The following is a 21921-nucleotide window of genomic DNA, read 5'->3' on the forward strand; positions in this document are numbered from 1 at the left end:
AATGGCACAGGGGAATGTACCTTCACTCAGATTTTCAGAATTTTTTTTTCTGTTCTTTATATTAAAATCTCTGGTAAAAAATAAATAAAAACAGTTTTTTATAATCATATTACAGTAAAAGCCTGTGTTTTTTTTCTTTTTTGTTGCTATGTTTTGGGGAGGGGGGATTGGGGTGGGGGTTGATAAGTAAGTGATGCAAATGTATGACCTGTGTTTCTGCAGAAAGATAAGTAATAATAACCATGAAATGATTAGCATTTTGACGCCACTGGCCTAATGGTTGCTTGTAGCTCTGAAGTTCAAGTAGAGGAGGCGGGGGGGTGGGGGTGCTTCTGCTCTGAGGTCTTGTGCTTATCAGTGCAGGGCAGATATTGTTCCTGTGGATTAGGCTAACAGGTGAGGTGTATGCTTGTTTTGTCTGTGTGTGTGTGTGTTGGTTGCATTTGTAAGTGAACCCCCAGGACAGGTGCTAAGGGATGGTTTTGTATTTGGGAGCAGGTGCGCCTCCCCTTCCCTTGTTCCCTCTCTCCCTTAGGAGGCATATGGTGAGAGTGATTTTAGAGACCTGATGCCCACAGGAAAGCCCCCCCCTCCGTTCATCTGTTCTGGATGGGGCCCTGTGGGACGTTCAGGCTCTCCTGGGGTCTCTGTTGGCTGCGAATCAGACCCTCACTTTCAGGTTGACTTCTTTGTGGAGCCAGTGGGCAGCAGCAGTAGTTGCCCTGTCAGCTTTACACTTCCTCTACAGCAGGTTGGAGACGAGGACAAATGCCTAATGGCTTGTAGGTCACACCCACTAATTTGTTTACACCAGACCTTATTTGTACATATTGTTGTCTTTAGTCTATGGACTCCTGCTTCTGTTGTCCTTAGTGGGAGTAGAACACCATCATGCTTTTATTACACCACCTCATCTAGCTAATGTGATGCTGTTGAGAGCAGGGATGGACAACTGTGGGGTTCTAATGATGGAATAAACTGCAAAAGAGCACAAATTTTATATATTGACGCAAAAATCTCAAAGAAAACTAGAGAACGGGCGTGCTTCGGTGGCGCAGTGGTTGGCACACACCACCCATGTACGGAGACCTTAGACCTCGACGCGGCCGACCTGCTTTCAAATCTAACCTGTGGTCCACATGTCTCTCCCCCTCCCTCATACCTCTTTTCCTGTCAGCCTACTGTCCTGAAAAACGAGCCACTAGTGCCATAAAAACCCTAAAAAAAAGAAAACTAGAGAATGTTATCATGCTGCTTTTATTTACAATTTAAAAAGAGCAGCAAATGTTGCCACTAAACTAACAGAACAATTATTTAAGTCTCTAATAATTTTATCTAATGGTTATTTAATTTTAAATTGATTTTAAATCTAAATTTCATGTAGAAATTGAAGAAACTCATGACTTAGCTGTAGATATTAGGTAATTCTGTTGGTTTTTGTGAAAATTAACCCTTTCTAATTATAGAATAGCAGTTTATTGTGCTTTTTTAGCTGAGTTCTTACAACAATCAGGCATAAGATTATGAAAATTTTAAGTTATTAATACCAAATATGAGATTTTACTAAATAAATACCATGTTCTGATCATTGAAGTTAGTTTTTGCCATTTATCACATTTTTTTTTTATGGAAAACCAATTTCTTATGGCAAAATGACCAGGGGCTTAATCATTTTCTGAAATAATCAGTTTTACAGTTGCCACTTTGTGTTTTTTAATCCTGATTGAAATAAACCAAAAATCTAAATATGCTGTGATTTTAAAATTGAATAAATTACAGAATCATGATTTAGTTACACCCAGATTGGGAGAACAAAGTACTGCTATACAGGCGATCAAAAGTTTCTACCAGAACTGCTTTCAGCTGCCCAGAAACGCTGCTTTTAGTTCATCTGCTGTGGTTTCCAAACCGTTTCCTGAGCGTGTGTTGATCCGAGGCCCGTGTGTTTCTAAGCCACGACTGTGTTTTTGCTTTCTTTTTTTACTTCAATCAATACTTTCAACCTGCCAGTTTTATTTCCCTTATACCGTAGGTAGGGGAAATGTGATAATTATCTTCACCCCACCTGACAAACAGGGTGCAGCAGTACACTGAAAAAATAACGCAATCATTTTTTGCATTTACTTCATCATATTTAGTCACTTTAACACAATTGTTTCATGTTAGCAGAGTAGGACATAAAAACAATTGTGTTAAAGTAACAAAATATGATGAAGTAAATGCCAAAAGGGGTTGCATTATTTTTTTTCAGTGTAGGTGGTTCTCTATGCTTTATACAGAAAAACTATCTGACGTTTCATTAAAACCATTTTAAACTGGGAGAGAAGATCAATTTTCAGTGTAATTTAGTTAATAATGTGGGTTAAATACCACTAACCAGCCATTACCTAGTTGAGAGGAAAGCCAGTGACAGGTCAGCTGATGTCTTAGACCTTGTATAACTTGTGAATCTCTTTTTATGTGGTAATTTATTATAAGCCAAGATGTATCAATAATGTATGATTAAAAGACTTAATGGATACACAGGGACTCGTCAAAATGAAAGTACAAATCCATTTGCTCTCCTTGCTGTAAATCGACTGACCTGTCCTTGGACTTGTGAAGGAGTAAGGGAAAGCTTCGATTATAAATAAAATCAGGTGTTTATAGAGAAAATACATCTGAACAGACGGGTTTAACATTTTACCCTTCCTATTCCTCCTTTCTTTACCCCAGTCCACTCTTAACTCTCTGCCTCTGCCATCTACAGCTCCTTCCCCCTTCCTCTAAACAGCTGCCTCCTCCGCGCCTGAACAAAATGAAGGCAGATGAATCAATTTGGCCTGTGGCCCTAAAGTGCACTTGTCTGTGCCCCAGCTTGGGCGTGGGGGATAATGAGCCAATAGATTGAGCTGGTGCCGCAGCCCGGCACTAAGCACCGAGGTGTCTCCGCCTGCCACACCGCTGGGCCGCCTTCACACACACACACACACACACACACACGCTGCTGATGCCTGCCAGAGCAACAGCAGCAGCTTGTCGCCGGGTTAATAGAGGTGAGGGTCCTTTGCGCAGGACACTTTTCAGAACAAATTAGAGAAATGATCTGTATCCGTCATCTTCAGCCCTTCCTGAATCCCTTTTTGCGTGTCCTGTGCGGGGGAAGCTCAAAGAGGAGCGTCGTAGTTTAAAGCAGAAGAGCAACAAGGGAGCTTGAAAGGCAGGAGCAGGTGGGAGGGCAAGGTCCAAGATCCTAAAGTAATGAGGATTGACACCAGGACAAGAAGGAGGCGCAGCTTCCCCTCAGCGCTAATGACAGGTGATGTCAGCCAAGCAGAGCTGAGGCAGAGCGAGAGAAGCTGGAGAAGAAAGGAGAGAAGTGAGGTCAGAACTAACAGCCTCTGTGATCCAAGAGGGAGGAAGACGAAAGACCACACAGGCTTCTGATGCCCCCCAAACCCCGCTCCCTACACCCCCCTGCAAAGTGAAGAAGGAGGGAGGATCAAAGGAGCAAGACAACAAAGCATCACCCAGTAGCCTTCAGCCTGCTCCCTCCTGAAAAGCTGTAGATTGATTGACACTGCAAGGGCAGCGGGGAAGTAGAAAGGGAGCGCTGGCCAAGCCGAGCATGTTCTGATGTGAACCTCTGCTGTCTATGCCTCATGTAGCCTGCACTTCACAGGGGGTCTCTGTAACTTAACCCAGGGTTAGAGTATTATAAGTGTGGAGACCTCAGCCAGCATTACTCAACTAGGGCTAAATTAAGATGCTGGAGGGTCCTTTGAAGATAATTAAAGAGCACAAAGCAGCAGCCTCCAGAGACAGACTGCAGACATGTTCAATACCGAGACTAATGGAGCTAATTTCTAGTACATTATTCATGTAAAACCCAAGCCTTTACTTAGCTGTGTTTTTTTTCCTATTTAACATCTATCAGTAGACATAAGTCATCCTCGTCGTGTTCGACCCTCACAAACCCAGATTACTCACATTTATTGCTTCAACCTGATTGCCCTCGCTCCACTGCCTTTTAAACATTTATCTGTTTAAAAGAGATCTGACATAAAAATAATGCCTAATTATGTCTCTATTAGATGACTACTTAGTGAAGGAAGCACGTCATAAGTGATGTTTAAGGGAACCACTGTCCTGTGTCTCCAGAATTGCGATTGAACCTTGAATGCAAAGGATTCACCGCTGCCCCAACATGTTTTCTGCTGCCTTCCATTTACCTCACAACAGGGAAGTCAGAGTGACCTAATCTTCGAGGTGATGGTATTTCAATTTCTCAGTTGTGAACGCCCGTGCTCTTCATTGTTCATACAGCGAGGAGAACCAATTTTTCATACACCTCCAATTTTCATGTTGAAGTCTAATTCTTCCATAAGTGCTCTGGAACTGCGAGTGGAGGAATCTAAAAACAAAAACGTAGAAAATAAAGTTATCTGATTTTTCTAAGTATTAAATTATATTTTATTGTGTTACTTAAGTATTTGATCAACTATAAACCAGTAATGGTACGTTCACACCAATAGTGTCTTGAGCATCAGGGTGTTTTGTTTACAAAGAAAGTTAAGGCGTTCCCTTTTGGCAGCGAGTACAGGGTTGTGCATGTGCATTTTTTCTTAAAGTGTAGAGGGCAAGTCTTTTAAAAAATTTGCAAAAATCCTTAACTATACCTTTTAAAGTAAGTCAATGAGCTAAAATTTAAATTTTTAAAAACATTTCCTCATAAATATAAATTATTTGGTGCCATTCTACAGCCCTGACTTTGGGAGCCACCAACCTTACTGAAATTAAAATTTGTGTTGTAGTCTTACATGTACCCCATTTACACTACCCTTGAAAAACCGATCCATGCCGAGACCGATCCGAGCTCGGATCAGCTAACCAGGCTGAGCTCGGTTCTGACGACCGTTTACACATCACACTATCTCGGTTCCTCGACTCCTCGCCTCCTAGTGAAGATCTGAGGTATTACTGCCAGTATTGAAGGAGGAAATCAAGCAGTTGGTGGCGGTAATCCAAAAGATGTTTGCCAACCGCCATAAAACACAAGAAGAAGAAGACGAAGAAGGAGGGAATCAAGCAAATTAAAATGGCAGCGCCCGTCACATTCAGAAAGTTATGCTTGATTATTACTGCTGTACTTCCGTGTTATTGATCAAAATGCCATTATTTAAAATGTTGCGTGGAGAAGATTTCGATCGTTGTTTATAGTTGAAGAAGAAGTTGTTCTTCTTCTTCTGTTTCTGGAGGGGCATTACCGCCAACTACTGGAATGGAGTGTGAATCGCGATGTGCAGTCAGACGGAGATGACTTGTTCTGCTCATGTGCTCTTGTTATCAGAGAACCGAGCCAGGGAAAAACCGAGCCGAGCCCACCTCTGGAACTGGTCTGCAGTTAGCTCGGTTTGGTTGTGTCTAGCTCGGTTCAGTTCAGTTTGCTTTCCATTTACAATAAGTTATCTCAGTTATTGAGCTCGGACCGGTCTCGGCACGGTTTTTCAAGGGTAGTGCAAATGGGGTAATGGGCTCCAAATGTAACTCCTATTTTGCGTCATGTATTTCTCTTCCCATAAATTGATGCATTGTTACAAACATAAAACACAGAGAAAAAATGAGAACAAAGAGGTACTTATAACTGTAGAGATATGAGCATGAGGCCAATTAAGCACGTCCCACGACAGGAAGTCAGTCCCTATATAATCACAATGAGCGAGGGTTGCCAGTCTTTTGTCAGAGTTGGTGAATTCCTGCCTCAATCAATTGTCAGTCTGTTCCATTGAAACCGCAGCTTGGGAAATGGTCCTTGCCTGCTGCATCGTTAACCTAGATGCCTAATTAGAAGCTTTGCTCTGATCAATTGCCAAATTGACTGCAGACGGCGAACGTACCCACAGGGCCAAGGAGAAGATGAAAACACTTCAGGTGCCTTCAGGAATTTGTCAGCCGCCCTGATGCTGGATAAACAAAGTGATCAACCACAACACTTGACACCAACGTGACACAAACTGTACCTCGAAGCTCTGTCTCAGTTGATCTCCTTGTCTGCCTGCCTGCCAAGGAGGATTGTTCTCTTCATGCGCCTCTAGAGGGAGGAAGAAATCAAAAGAGCCGCCCTCTATTTTCAGATTCAAGAAGTGATTAGGTTGACATGTAGTCTAGAGAAACTGGCAGAGGCTGAGGGAGAGGCAGCTAGATGTGGAAGTCAAACCTGATTAGGCCCACCTGCCAGGTCTATCTTTGTTCCATCACTCCTCCCTGATTGCTTGGTGGGAGCCTTCCTCTCTTTCTCATACTCTCCCCTCACTCTACCACTACACTATCAGTATTGACCTCAGCGGACTGCTGTTGCCCCTTGGCCAATCAGCATGGTCGCCCTGGCGGCTGCAAGATAATTAAACATGAATTGTCTACTTGGCATGTGAGCTGGTGGGCACAGGGGTAGACAAACACTTTCTCTCTTTGCTGCCCTGCCTCCCCCCCCAGCCAGGTGGTACAGGCGTGCAGGACCTGTCAGATTAGCTGATGACCCTTTTAATTCTACCCCAGCCGGGGGCCATAATTGATATTTACCAGGAAAGGTTAATTGTGGCAGTGATCTGCTTAAATTACAGTGGAGATCAGGAGACCAGGGCCAGACACCACACTTGCCACCGGGGGAGCTACTACACACTCACTCCTAGTCAAATGGATTACACCCCGCAGCCATCGCTGTTGTACTCCAAGATGGAGGAGTAAAGAGAGGTGTTTTCATTGGCTATTCTGCATCAGCACTGAGTCCCCCTCGCTGAGTTCACTAACCTCCCATCTGGCTGGGAATTTGGATGCATGCCAGTTCTGTGACTTGACAGGCTGCAAGAAAGCAAAGCTTTTATGTTGGCATTGTAAGGGTAACATTGGTGCAGTTCACAGGATACACTAGTTTTATGGTTATGTTTGTCTACAGTAAATGGACTACTAATGAAAATACAAGTGTGTATACCTTTAAAGGGTTGTTTAAGGATTGACACTGGAGGATCCCACTTTCCAATCGGACCGTAATCCTAAATAATATACCTAAGTCCATATTTATAAACTAAAACAGTAAAGCCTGGTGTGTTTTATGCTGCCTTCATGTGGGCTGGTAAAGATGATCCTCCTGACTTCTAAAGTGGAAATTACCCCCACATTGTGTTCAAGTGCTTTTGTTGTTGAAGAGAAAAGAAACATGTTGGATCCAAAGATTATCCTGCCCTGAGCAAGACAGTAATAGATTTCCTGATTCATCTGCTACAGGAAGAAGAAGATGCATCAAATGCATGGACTGACTGCTAGCGAGTATCTCATAAAATCAAACAATAGCACTCATTTCAAAAGCGTTTAAAGTAGTGACTTTTATATATATATATATATATATATATATTGTATCGTATTGTATTGTAAACAATACAAACACAATTGGAGAGAAAGCATAATGACGCAGTACAATACAGAATAGTTTCTCTGCTCTCCTCCTTGTTGAAAGGTCAAAGTTCACCTCCTCTCTCCAACTCGGGTATCATAGAACTTTTCCAGCTTTCTAATGAAAATTATGACATGAGTGGGTGTTTATGTGCAATTTTGATGTCGGCTTTTGGTATTTACTATAATACCACATGAAGGCAGAATTAGTTCAATATAAGGGCATGTTATACTCCCACAGCAGTGTGTCGCAGTGAGTCAGTCGCAGATATTTTTGATTTATGCCCACTTTTAAAGCCTGGTCTGCGCTATGTTATTCCACGCCACAACGCAAGAGGGACAATCACGAACTAGCTAGGATTGTGGGTGTCCCTGTGTTGGTTTGACGAGCTTGTCCGCCATCTACAACTGCAGGACGACATACAGTTAATCCTTGAGTGTTTCCGAAAGACTAAGCATCCTGTACAGTGTCTGGGATAGTGTCTGAGGCATGCCAGACAGCACTACAGCCAGAGTTTCGGCCATTAGGTTCCACACAGGAAATACGCATAGTGTAGAGCGGATGTAGAATTAACCAATCAGAGGCCTGCTTTTTCTCCTCCATGTGACACTATCTGCAGCACTGTCTGCGGTCACCTACAATTTTCGGGAGGAGTAACAGAGTATGTGCGGAAGGGGGGATATCGGCGTTAACTGTGAAATGAATGCAGGCAACCTTGTTTCTGAGTATAAACCAGACTTTAGACCACATACATCCCGACCCCAATATATAATCTGTATTTTAAAGCTTTCCTTAACATTGTGTGATGCCATCTGCCACACAGTTGGGTGAAAAAAACAGAAGAAAGTAGGATTGACAGAGTTTCTGAGCGGAGAACTTTGCTCTCTGAGAGTTTTTCTCATTGTGTAGGATTCTTAAGTTTCTTAACACACATTTCTTAACAATTGATGATAGCAAATTAATAATCTGTGAAATAAAACCTCCAAAGTAAGTCTGAAAATTCTTCAGCAATTAAACGTTTTCATGTTCTGATCCAGATCCAGCATTTTCAAAGTCACCTAATTAGTAAACAAGCTTTATGTGAGCTTTTTTTACTCTCAGTGTGGAGCCAGTTCTTCCTCGAAGACCTCAGAGGTTTACGAGGAACCATTAAAAAAGAGGAAGCAGAACAAGAAGAAGGAACACAACAGACGAGTCATATAAACAATTTAAAACAGGGTCTTACAATAATATTTCAAGATTTAAATATCTCACTTAAAAAAGAAAGAAAATGGAACAACTGGTCAGCTTCCAAGACATGGTCATCCTCCCAAACTGACAAGGCTGGTTGACATGGAGAAAAAGGCCATGTTGTCATAGGCAATTAATTCAGTTCTTTGGTCAACATACAAAACTTTAATGCTGCAGTTTATCCTGAACATATGTAAAACACGGTAGTGGTAGAATCATGTTTAGGGAGCTACTGGTAAACTGGTTAGAGATGATCTTCCAGCTATGAAATAACCTTAAACATACAGCAAGATAACATTTAAAGAAATCATACCCATTTGGTAGAATGAGTTAAATACTTTTTTCAATGCTTTGATTTAATAATAATTAGACTTTTCGAATCTGGGACTCAAATATAAAACGACATAATATATATATTGTTTTTTGTTACTTTTAATTCATGTGCTGAAGGACATCATTCTACAGACCAGCTTACAATTACAACCATGACTGACCTTCTAGTTGCAAGAAGGATTTTTTCTATTATACAAAATCAATTTGTCATATCTTTAAAACATGGTAATGAATTAAAAATATTCATTTATTGATTACAAACTGAGTCAAAGGAAAAAAAAGGCTGTTTCCTGTTATTTTGGTTCTTTAGCATGTTCCTCAGGTCCAGTTTTTATATAAAAGTGATGGAGTGGCTGCCTGACTCAGGCTGCATATTTCCCTCTTTCTACCTGCAGCAGACAGCAGGGTGTTTGTATTTAACTGAAGCAGCTTAACAAGCTGCACTGCTTCAGTGCTTCAGACTGTTAAGTAACATGTCCTAACTAATTTGACATTTTAATTGTTTTTATATTAACCATAAACTGATAACAAAGGTTCATGAATGAATTATCCACATCAGTAAACTAACATTAAAGGGGACAAATATTGATTCCTGCTCTTTTCCTAACTAGTTATTTTATGGGTAAAGTTATGTGTCTCTGCAGGTCATCATCCTATGAAGTTAGAGATAAATAACAATTAAACTGATTTAAAAACTGTATTAATATATGTATAATTCTATCTTGATATTATAAGGTTAATTGATATAATTTAGCTGAGGATTTTTGTCAGAAATGTAAGGAAGAAAACGACCATGTCACTTATTTTATGAAGTGCACATGTACAAAACTATCCTATCTGCTCTTCTACCATTTGATCAAAGAATCCAGATTCTCTCCAGTTATATAAATTTCTTCTGATGCATTTCCTTGTCTCTCAGAAACTTGTTTAACTGTTTACTTCTTGTGACTCTGCCATTGTGTGAGCACAGTGGAACTAGAGCCAATGGAAGCTAGAAGAGATCAGTAGATGAGACGATTAGCAAGAGGTTAAGGAAATTTGGATCTGTTGTTATATGGAAAGTAGGTGAAGGTCTTCATTTTCCTGTCGCATCACTATAAATTAACCCTGAACTGGTTTTGCTGAGGCTTTTTTATAAAAATAAAAACATGCCCAACAGTTCATAGTTGGAAAACCCAGCAGGCATGATTTTATTTGATTTATAGATTTATTTTTTTATTTATTTTTTTAACAGTGTCCTGTCTTGCAATAAGAATAATTGTCTTGATGCCAAAAAGAGCCCAACAGATTTGACTTTCACAACTGTAGCAGTATGGCAATTGCCATACTGCTACAGCTGTTTCATGCATATAAATTGCTTTATTATAATTATGCAGGGAGTTTTACAGTTTATATGGACACTGCAATGTAAATAGAGCAGAAAAACAGAAGAAGAAAAAGAAAAAAAAACGAGAGAAAAGATGAAAGAAACAGGAGATAGAAAGGAGACAATGACAAAACATTTTCAGTCTGCTTCATCACCTGTAACGAGATGAAAAAAGAACAGCACAACCGAAAAACATGGTACGAGATATACAATAATTAACACCTTGAAACTATCGCTGAAGTAGTGTTATTAAGTCTGACATGTACTCTGTGTTACCAGAAGATATGAATGTGGGCTTTCTGTATGGAAGTGAATCTCTAAGTACCTGGAACCAAGCAGAGAAGAGAGAAAATGCTCAATACTGGTTGTGGAGAGCCGAAGAGGCGCCCCCCCAGAGCACTGAGTCCAGCGCCGGGAGACCCAAAGCGCCAGACGCCCAAAGGGACCCCAAGAGCGAAGATTTATAGATTGATTGACTGACTTTATTGATCTCACAGTGGAGATTTTTTACTCCTTACATCAGCTCAAATAATCAAAGGACAAGAAGAAGGTGACAAAGGAATAAAAAGGTGCATGGGATATATATATATACAAATTTGACAGCTTGTTGTGGCGTAATTCAAAACGGTTGAGGAATTGCAAACATCTGTGCATTTCCCTGTAAATGAGGGTCTCATACTCCTTTTTTTCCTCAGTTGTTTTCGGCTCTGAAGGTGATTATGCAAAGGAAATTTGAAACATGACATTTTTTCTTGTGTGTTCGGCAGATCAAACCTTTGGCACCACTTCCAGTTAAACTAAGAGACGACGAGACATTGCAAGACCTTAGTCGGCCGCACCGGAGCAACTCCAAGGAGCAGCTCAGCGAGGTAAGTCCGTATAACAAGAAAGCTTCCCTTTCTACAGACCTCCCACCGAGAACTGGAGTTTTTATTCTCACAGACTTAAGTGCAAGAATCCGTAAAATGAGATTTAGGACAGAGGACAGCAGCACTGATTGTTGATCGAGGCTGAGACCAGAGGACAGGTGGGGCAGTGTTGCTCCTGGTGCTCTCTGCTCAAAGAGCCTCTGAATATTAACAAGGAAACACAGGAAATGATGAAGCTAGTTACACAGCAACGGCTAGTTGGCCTGTTGCTAAATGTAGAGGTGACTAAACATAATTCAGCTCGGTGTGAGCTGACCCTGCCGACCCCAGAATGGAACAAGTTTAAGATTTGTTCCAATTATCGCTTCGCCGTCATCCATATAGAGGCCCATTTAGCCAGAGGAGTAGGCGGTGCATCAGAATGGAAGCAGGGCATCGCTTCAGCATAAGGAATGAAATAATGCAATTTAGAAGCAGGGAAAGTAATGAGAATTTATGCAAAATCCCGAGCGTCTCGTTTTAAAAAGAACGTAGAAATATGATTCTTAACTACAGCCTGTGGAGCAGGCCTCCCAAACCTAACCGAATCTGATTGTTCATTTAGCTGCAGAGAGCCTGTGGAGAGGAGGGAGGAAAGGGGGGGGGGATCCCTTTCCTGTAGAGGAGGGAAATGTTAAAAACAAAACAAAAAAAATAATAATAAAAACTCATTAAGTTCATTGTTTTAACCTATTCAGTTTTTTTGTTTAAGAAAAAAAAGGGTCTTAGAAAGATTTGAAAAAACATCTACCAGGCTAATTTTTTTCTAATCTTCATCCTTTTCTTTGCTGAGCTGTTCAGCGCCCCCCTGCACACATCCCCCACCTCCCCCCCACCACTTCTCCTCATGCTGTTTCTCTCAAATTTGTATAAAAGGGTGTCTCTTAATGAAAAAGTCAGGAGGAAGAGGCGGGCATGTCAGATAAAAGACCGGCGCTTGTTGACAGCTCTGACAGGGATATACGACAAGCACTGGGAGGGAGGGGGGAGGGAATGAAAAGGGTGATGGGAGTGGCGGTGGTTGTGGTGGTGGTTTGGGGCGGGGGGGGAGAGAGAGCTGTGCTGTTGAAAATTGCACGCTGTAATCGCCGTCGGTGTTAGATGTGGCATTTCTCTCTAATCTGTTGCCAAATAAACGGTGCACAGACGCTGATCGCTGTAGCCACGCCATCTCCTTCCATCCATCTTTCCCTCTGCCTGTTCTTCTCCCTCTGTTCTTCCATATGTCTGCTTTTACTTCCATTTTCCTGGCTGTGTTGCACTTACTTAAGGCCTGACAACATTCCTACCCACCACATTGTCTCCATCTTTTTCTTTTTTTTTCCTTCATGAAATCTCAAAAACCACACTGAAAAGTGCTGCTAATTTTCATAAAACGTGCTCCACCACATCAAAGTGGCTCCCTGCATTAAGAGCTCTTGACTAATGATGCCGCATGGGCAACGAGTTAAAACGAATTTCCCTTGTCTTGCTACCAAAGGAAAGGGAGACAAATGTTACATGCACATAGTGGAGCAGGCACACCCGCCTGTAAAAACAGTCATGCATCAATTTGTTAGCCAGAGGGGGGGGGCTAAAAAAATTGTAGGGGGATGATGTTTGTTCATCGCCACGGTGGGGTCTTTATCTGCTTATTTTGACTAGGTAATTGTGCCTGCAGTGCAGCGGGGCTCTGCCACTAAGCCACAGAGGGATTAGGGAAATGTAAGGTGGCTTCCACTGCTTGTGTGTCCTGCAGAGAACAGGGCTGCTGCTTCACGCACACCCAGACCCACCCCCCTGCTTCATCCTCCTGTCCTTAAGTTTCTGCCGCTGGGGGGAAACATACAGCACCTTTCTCCTCGTGGTTCCAGAAGCTCTGATTGCCTGCCCCTTGGCTTCCCTGCAGCAGCAGAAACCATCATCCGAAGAAGACGGACTGGACACTCCCCTCCTGTTGCCTTGTTTTCCTTCTTCTTTTTTTTTAAAGAGATTGGAGGAGGAGGCATGGAAATAGGGAGAGGATTAGGGGATGGATTTAGCAACATTTTTGTTCTCCTAGGCTGTTTAGTTAACCCTTAAATGTTGCCAGCATCCGCCCCGTCCCTCTCGCCATAAACCACCATAACAACCACACATACACACGCCACCATCCCCCACTTTCTCTCTCCTGGGCGGGTTCTTAAATCCTTTTGAAGTCCTAAGCGCTGCAGAAATCCATTGAGAGCCATGTATAATGGCTTTTAAAGAGAGAGTGTTTAGCTGTATGCCGACCCTATGGCTTATGAACCGCTGGCGTTTTAATGGATCCCCCTTTTTCCCCTCCCCTGTTTTTTTTTCCTCTCCTTCACCAGCACTAAATCCAATGGATTGTCTCTCATTATCATTTAAATAAGCCTCTCTTTCTACTCAGAAGTCTCCAATTTGAATGAACTCTACATAGTAAGACTAATTCCAAATGGCTCTGGCCTCCCTCCACCTATACACATATGCTCTCACACAAACACATGCATATAGATTTGAGCTGACAGAACAGCATGTTTCCATGGAAAGAAGAGCACACGATGCCTCCCTGTTGGTCCTTTTTGTATTTCCAGATTTTTTTTCTCGCCTTCAGTGCTGCCTTGTCTGCTCTCTCCTCTGCTCTCTTCTCCCTCACTGTGACGGTGAGGGGTGCAGAGAGGTTGAGGAGAGCGGGAATAGCCTTTTGATTCCCACAGGGCCTGCTTTCCGGTTCGCGGCAGGACTCCTTGGTAATCGTCGCCACAGGAGCTGTCCTGCGAATCAGAGGGGCACACAGGCGTTGATGAGGGCTGATGCCTAGAGCAGGTGTAGGTGAATAGTTGAGGGGCACTGGGAGAGTGCAGAACAAGGGAGGCAGGGGCAGCAGAGGTGTGGGGGAGGTCATTTCGGATTGAAGGTGGACCTATGGATGAAATTGCTCTAGCAGAAAAGTTCCCTCCAGAGACCAAGGGGGAGCAATTGCCAATCTAGTCAGAGGAATAAAAGCAGTGAAAAGTGGAAGTGGAGGAAGGGATTTGGAGATTGGTATTCGTGCTGTGCTGTGACACACAGAGAGCCAGAGAACAGAACAAAAGCCTGCTTTTCTGTCCGCATCCTGCTTTGTTTCACATTTAGGGCACCATGTTAGAAAATGCAGGGTTAGCTTGATGCACCAAAATTCTTCCATAAATTCATAAAGAGATAAGCATGTCTAATCAGTAAATCATTGAGGAAATTATGGAAACATAAAGGATTAGATCAAGTAATGACGTGAGGTAAACGGCATTAACTAAAGTGCCATTCACATTAGTATTCCATTTTTTAGATATTTAATGAACAAATATTTACAAAAGAGCTATTCTCAAATAATATTTGTTTAGAAATGTGTCTCATCTTTGTCAAAAACATTTAGCCAAGGCCTACATTAAAATATTTCCTACAATCGTCTAATCTTAAGCTTTGCCCAGTTTGTATTCGAGGCAAAATTATTGTACAAACTAAGACCGAAAATAGAAGAACGTGTTTAGTATTGTACTACTTAAAACTGATAAAGATTAGTCAAAATGAATTTTTCCTCGAATGGAGGCTAGCATAATAACATTTTGTTTTAGATTTTTTGGCATTTCTTAAAGTTTGTTTTTTATTTAAATCACACGTCCTTTACGGTTCAGTGTCAATAGATGAATATGTTGCTGTAAGGTTTAAAATATTAAATTCCTGAGAAATGCATTTTTTCCACATTTACACCTATAATTTTTTACCAGTTTTCTCCTACTTGACCTCCTGATTTTAACCAATACTCAGTCTCTTAAAGAACCTTCAGGTCACTTAAGGTATGAAAGCAAATATTTTCCTCTTATAAAGCTTTCATTAGCTCTACATTTTCTAAATTCATTTTTCAAACTTTAACTGCTACTGCCAATGGGGTATTGTTATGCTTAGCTTGGTATCACCACAGTGAAGAGGGTTGTACTGTAGGTCGGATGTATCCCATATTTCCAGTCAATTATCGTGCAAAATTTAAGCAAGGCTTGAACATGTTGGAAGAATAAAAAGGCTTGCTTCCCAATGGTTTGGAGTTTATTCAAACTGAAAATGACGATGGAACATGGCAATAACAATTAGGAAGTAGAGGTAGCAAACTAGCATAGACAACAGATCAGTAATGAAGCAAGGTTTTTTATGAATGCAGAAAAATGTTGCAATCCTGATACTTCCATTGAGGAAAGAAGGCCAGCAGTGGAAACAGTTTATCAGTATTTCTGCAGCATCACGCAAACGGTTTAAACCAATTTGAAGAACAGGAACTCTTTTGTGTCAGTAGGTAACTTTACATCAAAGACCACAAAAATCACATGTGACGTTCCCCAAGGATCCATCTTAGGGTCTCTTTTATTTACATTTTTATCTCCCCCTTACTCAGATCTTAATAAACAACAACACAAATTAATCCTTTGTAGATGACGTACAGCTGTATATTACCCTGTCACCAGGTGACTATGAATATATTCCAGCGTTGGCTAAATGCATGGAAGAAATCAAAGCATGGATCTGCCAAATTTTCCTTCAACTGAATCAAAACAAAACTGAAGTAATTGTTTTTGGACCAAAAGAAGACTGATCCAAAGTTAACACACAGCTTCATTTAATACATCTACAAACAAAAATCAGGCTCGTAATCTGGATTTAATGATAGTCACAGACCTGAACCTTCAGAGGCACCGAAAGACCGTAGCAAAGTCGGTGCTATATCATCTAAAGAACGTCTCCAGAAGTAAAGGATTAATGTCACTGCAGGACCTTAAAAAAAAACAAAGAAAACTGTAGAATTATTCACTGCAGCAAATTCCTTAAAGGTATGTCTTAAAACTGGATCAGACAGCTGCAGTTGATCCAGAATGCTGCTGCCTGCGTCCTCACTAAAACTAATAAATTAGAGAACATCAGCACAGTTCTAAATAGGGCTGGGTAAAAAAATCAATTTAACTGATTTTGAATTGATTCCTTTACATTTTTGCAAAATCGATGTCTAGGGAATGAGATCAATTAGTTTTATAGTGACGCGCGTGACGTTTACATTCAAATGAGCAGGAAAGATGCACTCTAGATTACTTCAAGCCAGACAGCTGCAAATATAGCCAATAGGTAGACTGAAGACATTAACAAATGGGGGCTGACCAGAAAACACCCTGTAGTTGTTACTAGACAACGCTGCAAATATAGTTTGTGCAGTGGAGATAATGCAGCTCATGCATGTCTGCTGTGTCCCCGCTGTGTCACGTCTGCTTGCTCGAATGAGGCTTCACTTTTTCACTTTTCAAAAACAAGTTTGCACTTTTGAGACAGTTTTGTTCATATCTCAAGTTTAAACTGTCCTGTCTGATTTATTAATTTTGCACTTTGTGTTTAATATAACAGGAAAAAAATAGAATACATGAGTTTTTTGAAACACGGTCTAACCACTTTCATTGTTGTAAGGACAGATCGAATCGCAATTAATCGATTTAGAACTGTATGAATCAAAATCGAATCGATAACAGGACTTTGGCGAAAATACCCAGCCCTAGTTCTAAAATCATTGCACTGGTTCCCCGTATATAAAATACTTCTGTTAGTCCATAAATCACTGCTCCAAAATCCTTTGCAGACTTGCTGTCAGTGAATAAAACCATTCAGACCCCTCAGGTCTCCGGGCTCAAATCTACTTTGAATGCTCAAAACCAAAACCATGGATGGAGAAGCAGCTTTAAGTTTGTATCTCCACTAATCTGAAACAAGCTTCCAAAAGATTCAAAACCAAAATTTGCTTTAAATCAAGATTTAAAATAGTATTTTTCTGCTCCATGTAAACATTATTAGCAATGTTTCCTGTCCAACTTTACTTTCTCTTTTACCATAATCTTTTTTTGTTATATATAATCGTCTTGTTTTAATGATTCCTTTCATATTCTCCTTAATTTTCTGTTGCCTTTATGCCACTGCATTCCACTTTTCTTTTTTTCCCCTGTACAGCAATTTGAATTGTAGTTACTACTGACGTGCTGTTTAAATAAAGTAGCCTTGCTTTGCTTCAGAACCAATTCTACAAATGTGTCTCTTAGTGCATCTACTCCTTCACTGAAATGTCAAAAAACCTCCAGTATGTGTGAAAATAATTGTGTGAAATGTAGTAATTTGATTAAAATGTTACCATCAAGCTGTTCTAAAGTGATACATAGAAATGTGCATAAGAAACATTGATTGGAACCTGTCTTTTAACCGCGTGTTTAAGTTTCAGCCGGCTAGTTTTCAATTAGGACAAACAGGAAACTGTTCATTTCCAGTAACCTGAAAACCTCTAATGCTTTGTGTCTCATTAATCACTAATGCCAAACCTCTTCTGTTGGATAAACCTCTTCTACATTTAGATTTATTAAATGCTTCGAATTGCGTTATTAGCTGGTGTTGTGTATTATGGTTAGCTTGGTCACTGAGCCCAAAAATGAGCAAATCCTGCTGCTTTTCTGATTTGAACGCAAATCTGATTCAATCAGGTGTGACTTCATTCCCAGTTACCCTGACAGACTGGAAGGCTTCTCCTCATATTTCCTCTTCTGTCCATGTTGAAAGAAAAAGGGCGGAATGTGTGCAGGTGTGGGGTTCATGACAGGATGGCTAAAAGGTTAACGTGAATATTGATGTTAATGCGCCGTTGCTTCATCATGTCTGTGAGAGTGAGTGAAACGCCCCTCAAAGGTCATCCTTGTTCTCCTCTCTCTCCCTACAGAGCTCCACTCACTCTCTGTCAGGCCGCGGATACTCGGTAAGTGACATTTTCATGCTTCATAGCTTTACGGCTGAATTACAATCTCCAACGACTCGCTTTATGGCCCCAGCGCTCAACATTTTAATTATGTTAAATAGAGTAATGGAGAAATCATGATATTAGGGACATTAATTCTGGCTGACTGAATGATTAAATTGTGAGGTGTCCTGCACTACCTTGACGAAAAATGCCCTCGCTTTATGGGCATTGATCAGCTCCATCCGCCAGGAGTGCAAATTGGCAGTCAGAGTTTTATATCTTCCCATACTAGCTGTCAGTCTAGCATCCTATTGTTCACTGTGGTATAAATCTAATGTCCCTTAACTAAGGTAAGATATGGGAAGCTTAATTTGGTCTTTTGTCTATCTGGAAACTTTAGTTCAAAGTTTCTAATGCTTCATTGAAAATAAAATTAAGTAAATAAATTCTCTATTTTCTGTTATAGATCAACAGAATAAATGCCAATATTAGACAAATATAATCTGGGTAAATAGAAACAAGTTTTCAGCTTGTGATCTTTTTTTTAAGATGTTCTTATACTGTCAGCCTTTGTTTAATAGTTATGCTACATTCACACAGCAAGCAGCAGGAGCACCAAATACATGCATGCTGCTTCATTTTTGATGTCTGTACAAGTTTAGTTCTGACGTGCGGCTGAAGCATCTCTGCTGCTCCAGCTGCACGGTGGTAAAGTGGGTCTGATGCGCGTTGGGCGGAGCTACCCTATCATTTTTTTGCATTTAACAATGGCAGCTATATTTGCTGTTATAAGTAGGTAAAAAGTAGTTTCTGTGCAGCCAGTTCATCAAGATTATGAACCTGCCTTCAAATGTTGTTTCGCTGTCAGAGCCGCTAAGACCCCCACACACTGGCGGCACCTGTCACTGGGAATCCCGTTAAACAGCAGCCTCTGGCCAAGTCCCCTTTTCGCAGTTTGCCGCTGGAAGTTGATGTTAGTGTTTTACACATACGTAATCCAAACTGCAGGCACCAGAAAAATAAAATGTAACATATTTTGCTGGCAGGATTTGACATTTTACTTTAATTTAGGCGTTAATAAACTGTTTCAGTGATCTGGCGATCTGCAGAAGCACTGCTGTGTCTGTCTCCCTGCCAGCTCCCAAATCAGCTTCTCTGATTGGTTGATGCGGCGTGTTGAGCAACAAAAGTTAAATTGTTCCAACTCCTTAAGCTGCTCAGACACGCTGTGGGACCTTTTGCTGCACCAAGATACTCTTCAACCATTGACTTTGCATGGAAACTAGCTGCTTCTGCTGCTTGCGGTGTAAACGTAGCATTAGTTGACATAAAGGAAGTTAGAGCCAGAAGGGGTTGTGTTTCAATTCTATTAACATATCCAAGTTAGATTTAACTTAAAGTTCAATAGACATTTTATCTGATTTTTTTTTTTTTATTTCTATGGCAGTAACTTAGTCGGGTCTCATAAAACATTTTTGTGACAATGATTGAGTTCTATGTATATCAGTATTTGTTATTTTTGTCTTTAAATATTTGATTTTGCTTAGTTCGTTAGTAAATATAGCCTCTCTGTATACATTTACCATAACAACACTATGTGACCAGGTCACATAGTGTCACATAGTGTCAATGTGCATGCGTGCATGCAAGCAATGGAGACCTGCCAGCGAGTGTGGAACTCCCAATGTAGTTGCTATTAAAGAAAAGTCCAAAATCTGGTGTAAAAAGGCACAACAAGATGTTTGATTCCAAGTTGGATAAAACTTGAGTTGCGCTGTGAAAAAAGTCTGACCGTTGAAGTAGCTAAAGCTCAGGAAGCATTTTGATCTCACTGCAAATCAGAATCAGATTTATTGCAATGTAGGTTTGCACTTACAAGGAATTTGACTGATAGATAGATACGTGAGTACATGTCCTTATTCCCATCCTCAAAGCTGACGGTTTTCCTCATAGCATTACAGCGTGGTCTTGACTCATTTAGTAGCTGCGTGAAAGGCCGCTATCTGGCTTTCTGGTATTTCAGTGGTATTGCAAGTAGATGGCACCACATCCCTTTATGTCAGCTTATCGCGCACAGAGCTGAGGTTCTATTTAGGCTAAAACTCGATCAAAACACCATCAAGAAAGACACTTGGGGTATATAACCATATTTTATTATAATCAAATGGATTCTGGCCTTATTGGTTTAGGCTTATATCATGGGTATTTGGCTTGGTTCAGAATTTGTTCTTTCAATTACAGGAAGTTGTAGAAGAAAACTGGCCTTTGTTTATTAAACCATCCCACCCCTTTCTGACTGTCAGAGTGATGATCCTTCTCTGAAATGCTCCAAAATGTTTTATATAGGATGTTCGTTCTATAAGTTGACTGAATATTTAACCCAAAGTCACTTTAGCTCATTATGTTTTGATCAATCTAAAGTGAATTACCCCCATAGAGACCATTTCCTGAGCCTATATTCAGTAATGAACCCCAATCTTAACTTAGACATTTCAGTACTTTGGTGTTTCTGCTCAGATAACTCCTAAAGAAGTTTCCAGTCTATTCTTGGTGTAATAGTTACAGGCCAGCCATGCCAAGGAAGGTTCGTCAATGTTCCATGTTTTCTTCTTCTGTGGATAATAGCTCTTACTATGGTTTGCTGAACCCTTACAGAGAGCTTTTGTAACCTCGGTCTGATGCATACCAACAGCTTCTTAGATAATTGTCTTCTAATCTCACAATTAGTCCTGTATTATATATAAATAAAATCGAATTATTGGATTGACACAAACCCTGTTGGTGTTTAAAAGTTATTATATTGATTCAGTTCACTTAAAGAAAGTCAGACTATTCTATTTATATCCCGTTTAAGCATTCGTCTTCTTGCTCCGGTGCTTTATCAAAGTGGAACACTACGCTTTGCTCCACCTTTGGCTTCCATGATGTGTCAAGTCCTAAAATGACGTAGACGGCGACTGTCCTCTATGTCCTTTGCTAAAGATGGAACTCCTCATAGAGGTACATTATTTAAAGCATGCTCCTTATTTGTAAATGAGTGGCATATGGTGCTGGCTAATAGAGCTCTGAAGCAATCACCCAAACAAACAAAACAACTATAAATGGGTTGTCATCCGTAATCTGCCTCAAAGGGCTACAGTTAAAGCGCAGAACAAAGCTTACTTCAAAAAACACTGATCTCTGTGGGATCGGGGTTTTTTTCTGTTGTTTTAATAGAACATGTCACATTCCTACTCCCCAGCGTCAGCAGTCTTACAGAAGGATGAAAACAAACAAGATCTCCAAAAAAAAAAAAGCTGGCAGAGCCCTTTGGCTTGAGCTGTCAGTTTAAGTCGGCAGGAAACGAGGCCTTCTCTTTATCTAAAAGGCGAGGGGAGGGATTCAGACCTAGAGGTGTAGTTTGGCTTGGAGGTACTGGGCTGTAGGATGGTGGGGGGGCATTGTGCAAGCAAAGCAAAGTCTAGTAATGAGGGCAGGAAGTTTCATGTTGTCTGGCTCCCCTCTCTGGCTATCTGATGGTGCTATCTGCAGTGTTTGTAGCCTCCAGGCATCTCCTGGGTACTGAGCTCTGACACTCAATCTGCTCTGCTGCAGGGTCCGCTTGATTTCTGGGGGCTGCTTATCTGCAAGTGCTTCAGGCTTTACTGTATGCTGGTTATGAAGGGGGGGCTTGGGGTGCTGGGTTGGAGGAGCTACAGGGAACTGCAGGGCAGAGGCTGAAAGGTTGTAGGAGAAGGTGAGCAAAGAAAAGCCGGAAAGAGAAAAGAACACTGAGGAAATATCAGGAAGGCTATTGTATTTAAGTGTTATGTATGGGGCGTGTCAGCTTGTCAGTCATTGGGGTTTAGTCAACGTCACTGCAACCAGTAGCTCTAAATAGTCATCTCACGTT

The 21921-nt window shown here is 41.0% G+C and overlaps 1 protein-coding gene across 8 annotated transcripts in view; it reads left to right on the forward strand.

Moving 5' to 3' along the window:
- LOC107087863 (autism susceptibility gene 2 protein-like) overlaps positions 1-21921 on the forward strand; it is a 445596-nt gene that overhangs the window by 198262 nt on the left and 225413 nt on the right. For all 8 annotated transcript variants that reach the window (XM_015379664.1, XM_015379659.1, XM_015379665.1 and 5 more), the window contains exons 3-4: positions 11123-11224; positions 18012-18047. In XM_015379664.1, the coding sequence (XP_015235150.1) occupies positions 11123-11224; positions 18012-18047 (138 nt within the window). The remainder of the gene's footprint in view (positions 1-11122; positions 11225-18011; positions 18048-21921) is intronic.

This window comes from Cyprinodon variegatus, unplaced genomic scaffold (assembly GCF_000732505.1).
Source record: "Cyprinodon variegatus isolate N-32 unplaced genomic scaffold, C_variegatus-1.0 Scaffold197, whole genome shotgun sequence".
In the NCBI taxonomy this organism is placed as follows: domain Eukaryota; kingdom Metazoa; phylum Chordata; class Actinopteri; order Cyprinodontiformes; family Cyprinodontidae; genus Cyprinodon; species Cyprinodon variegatus.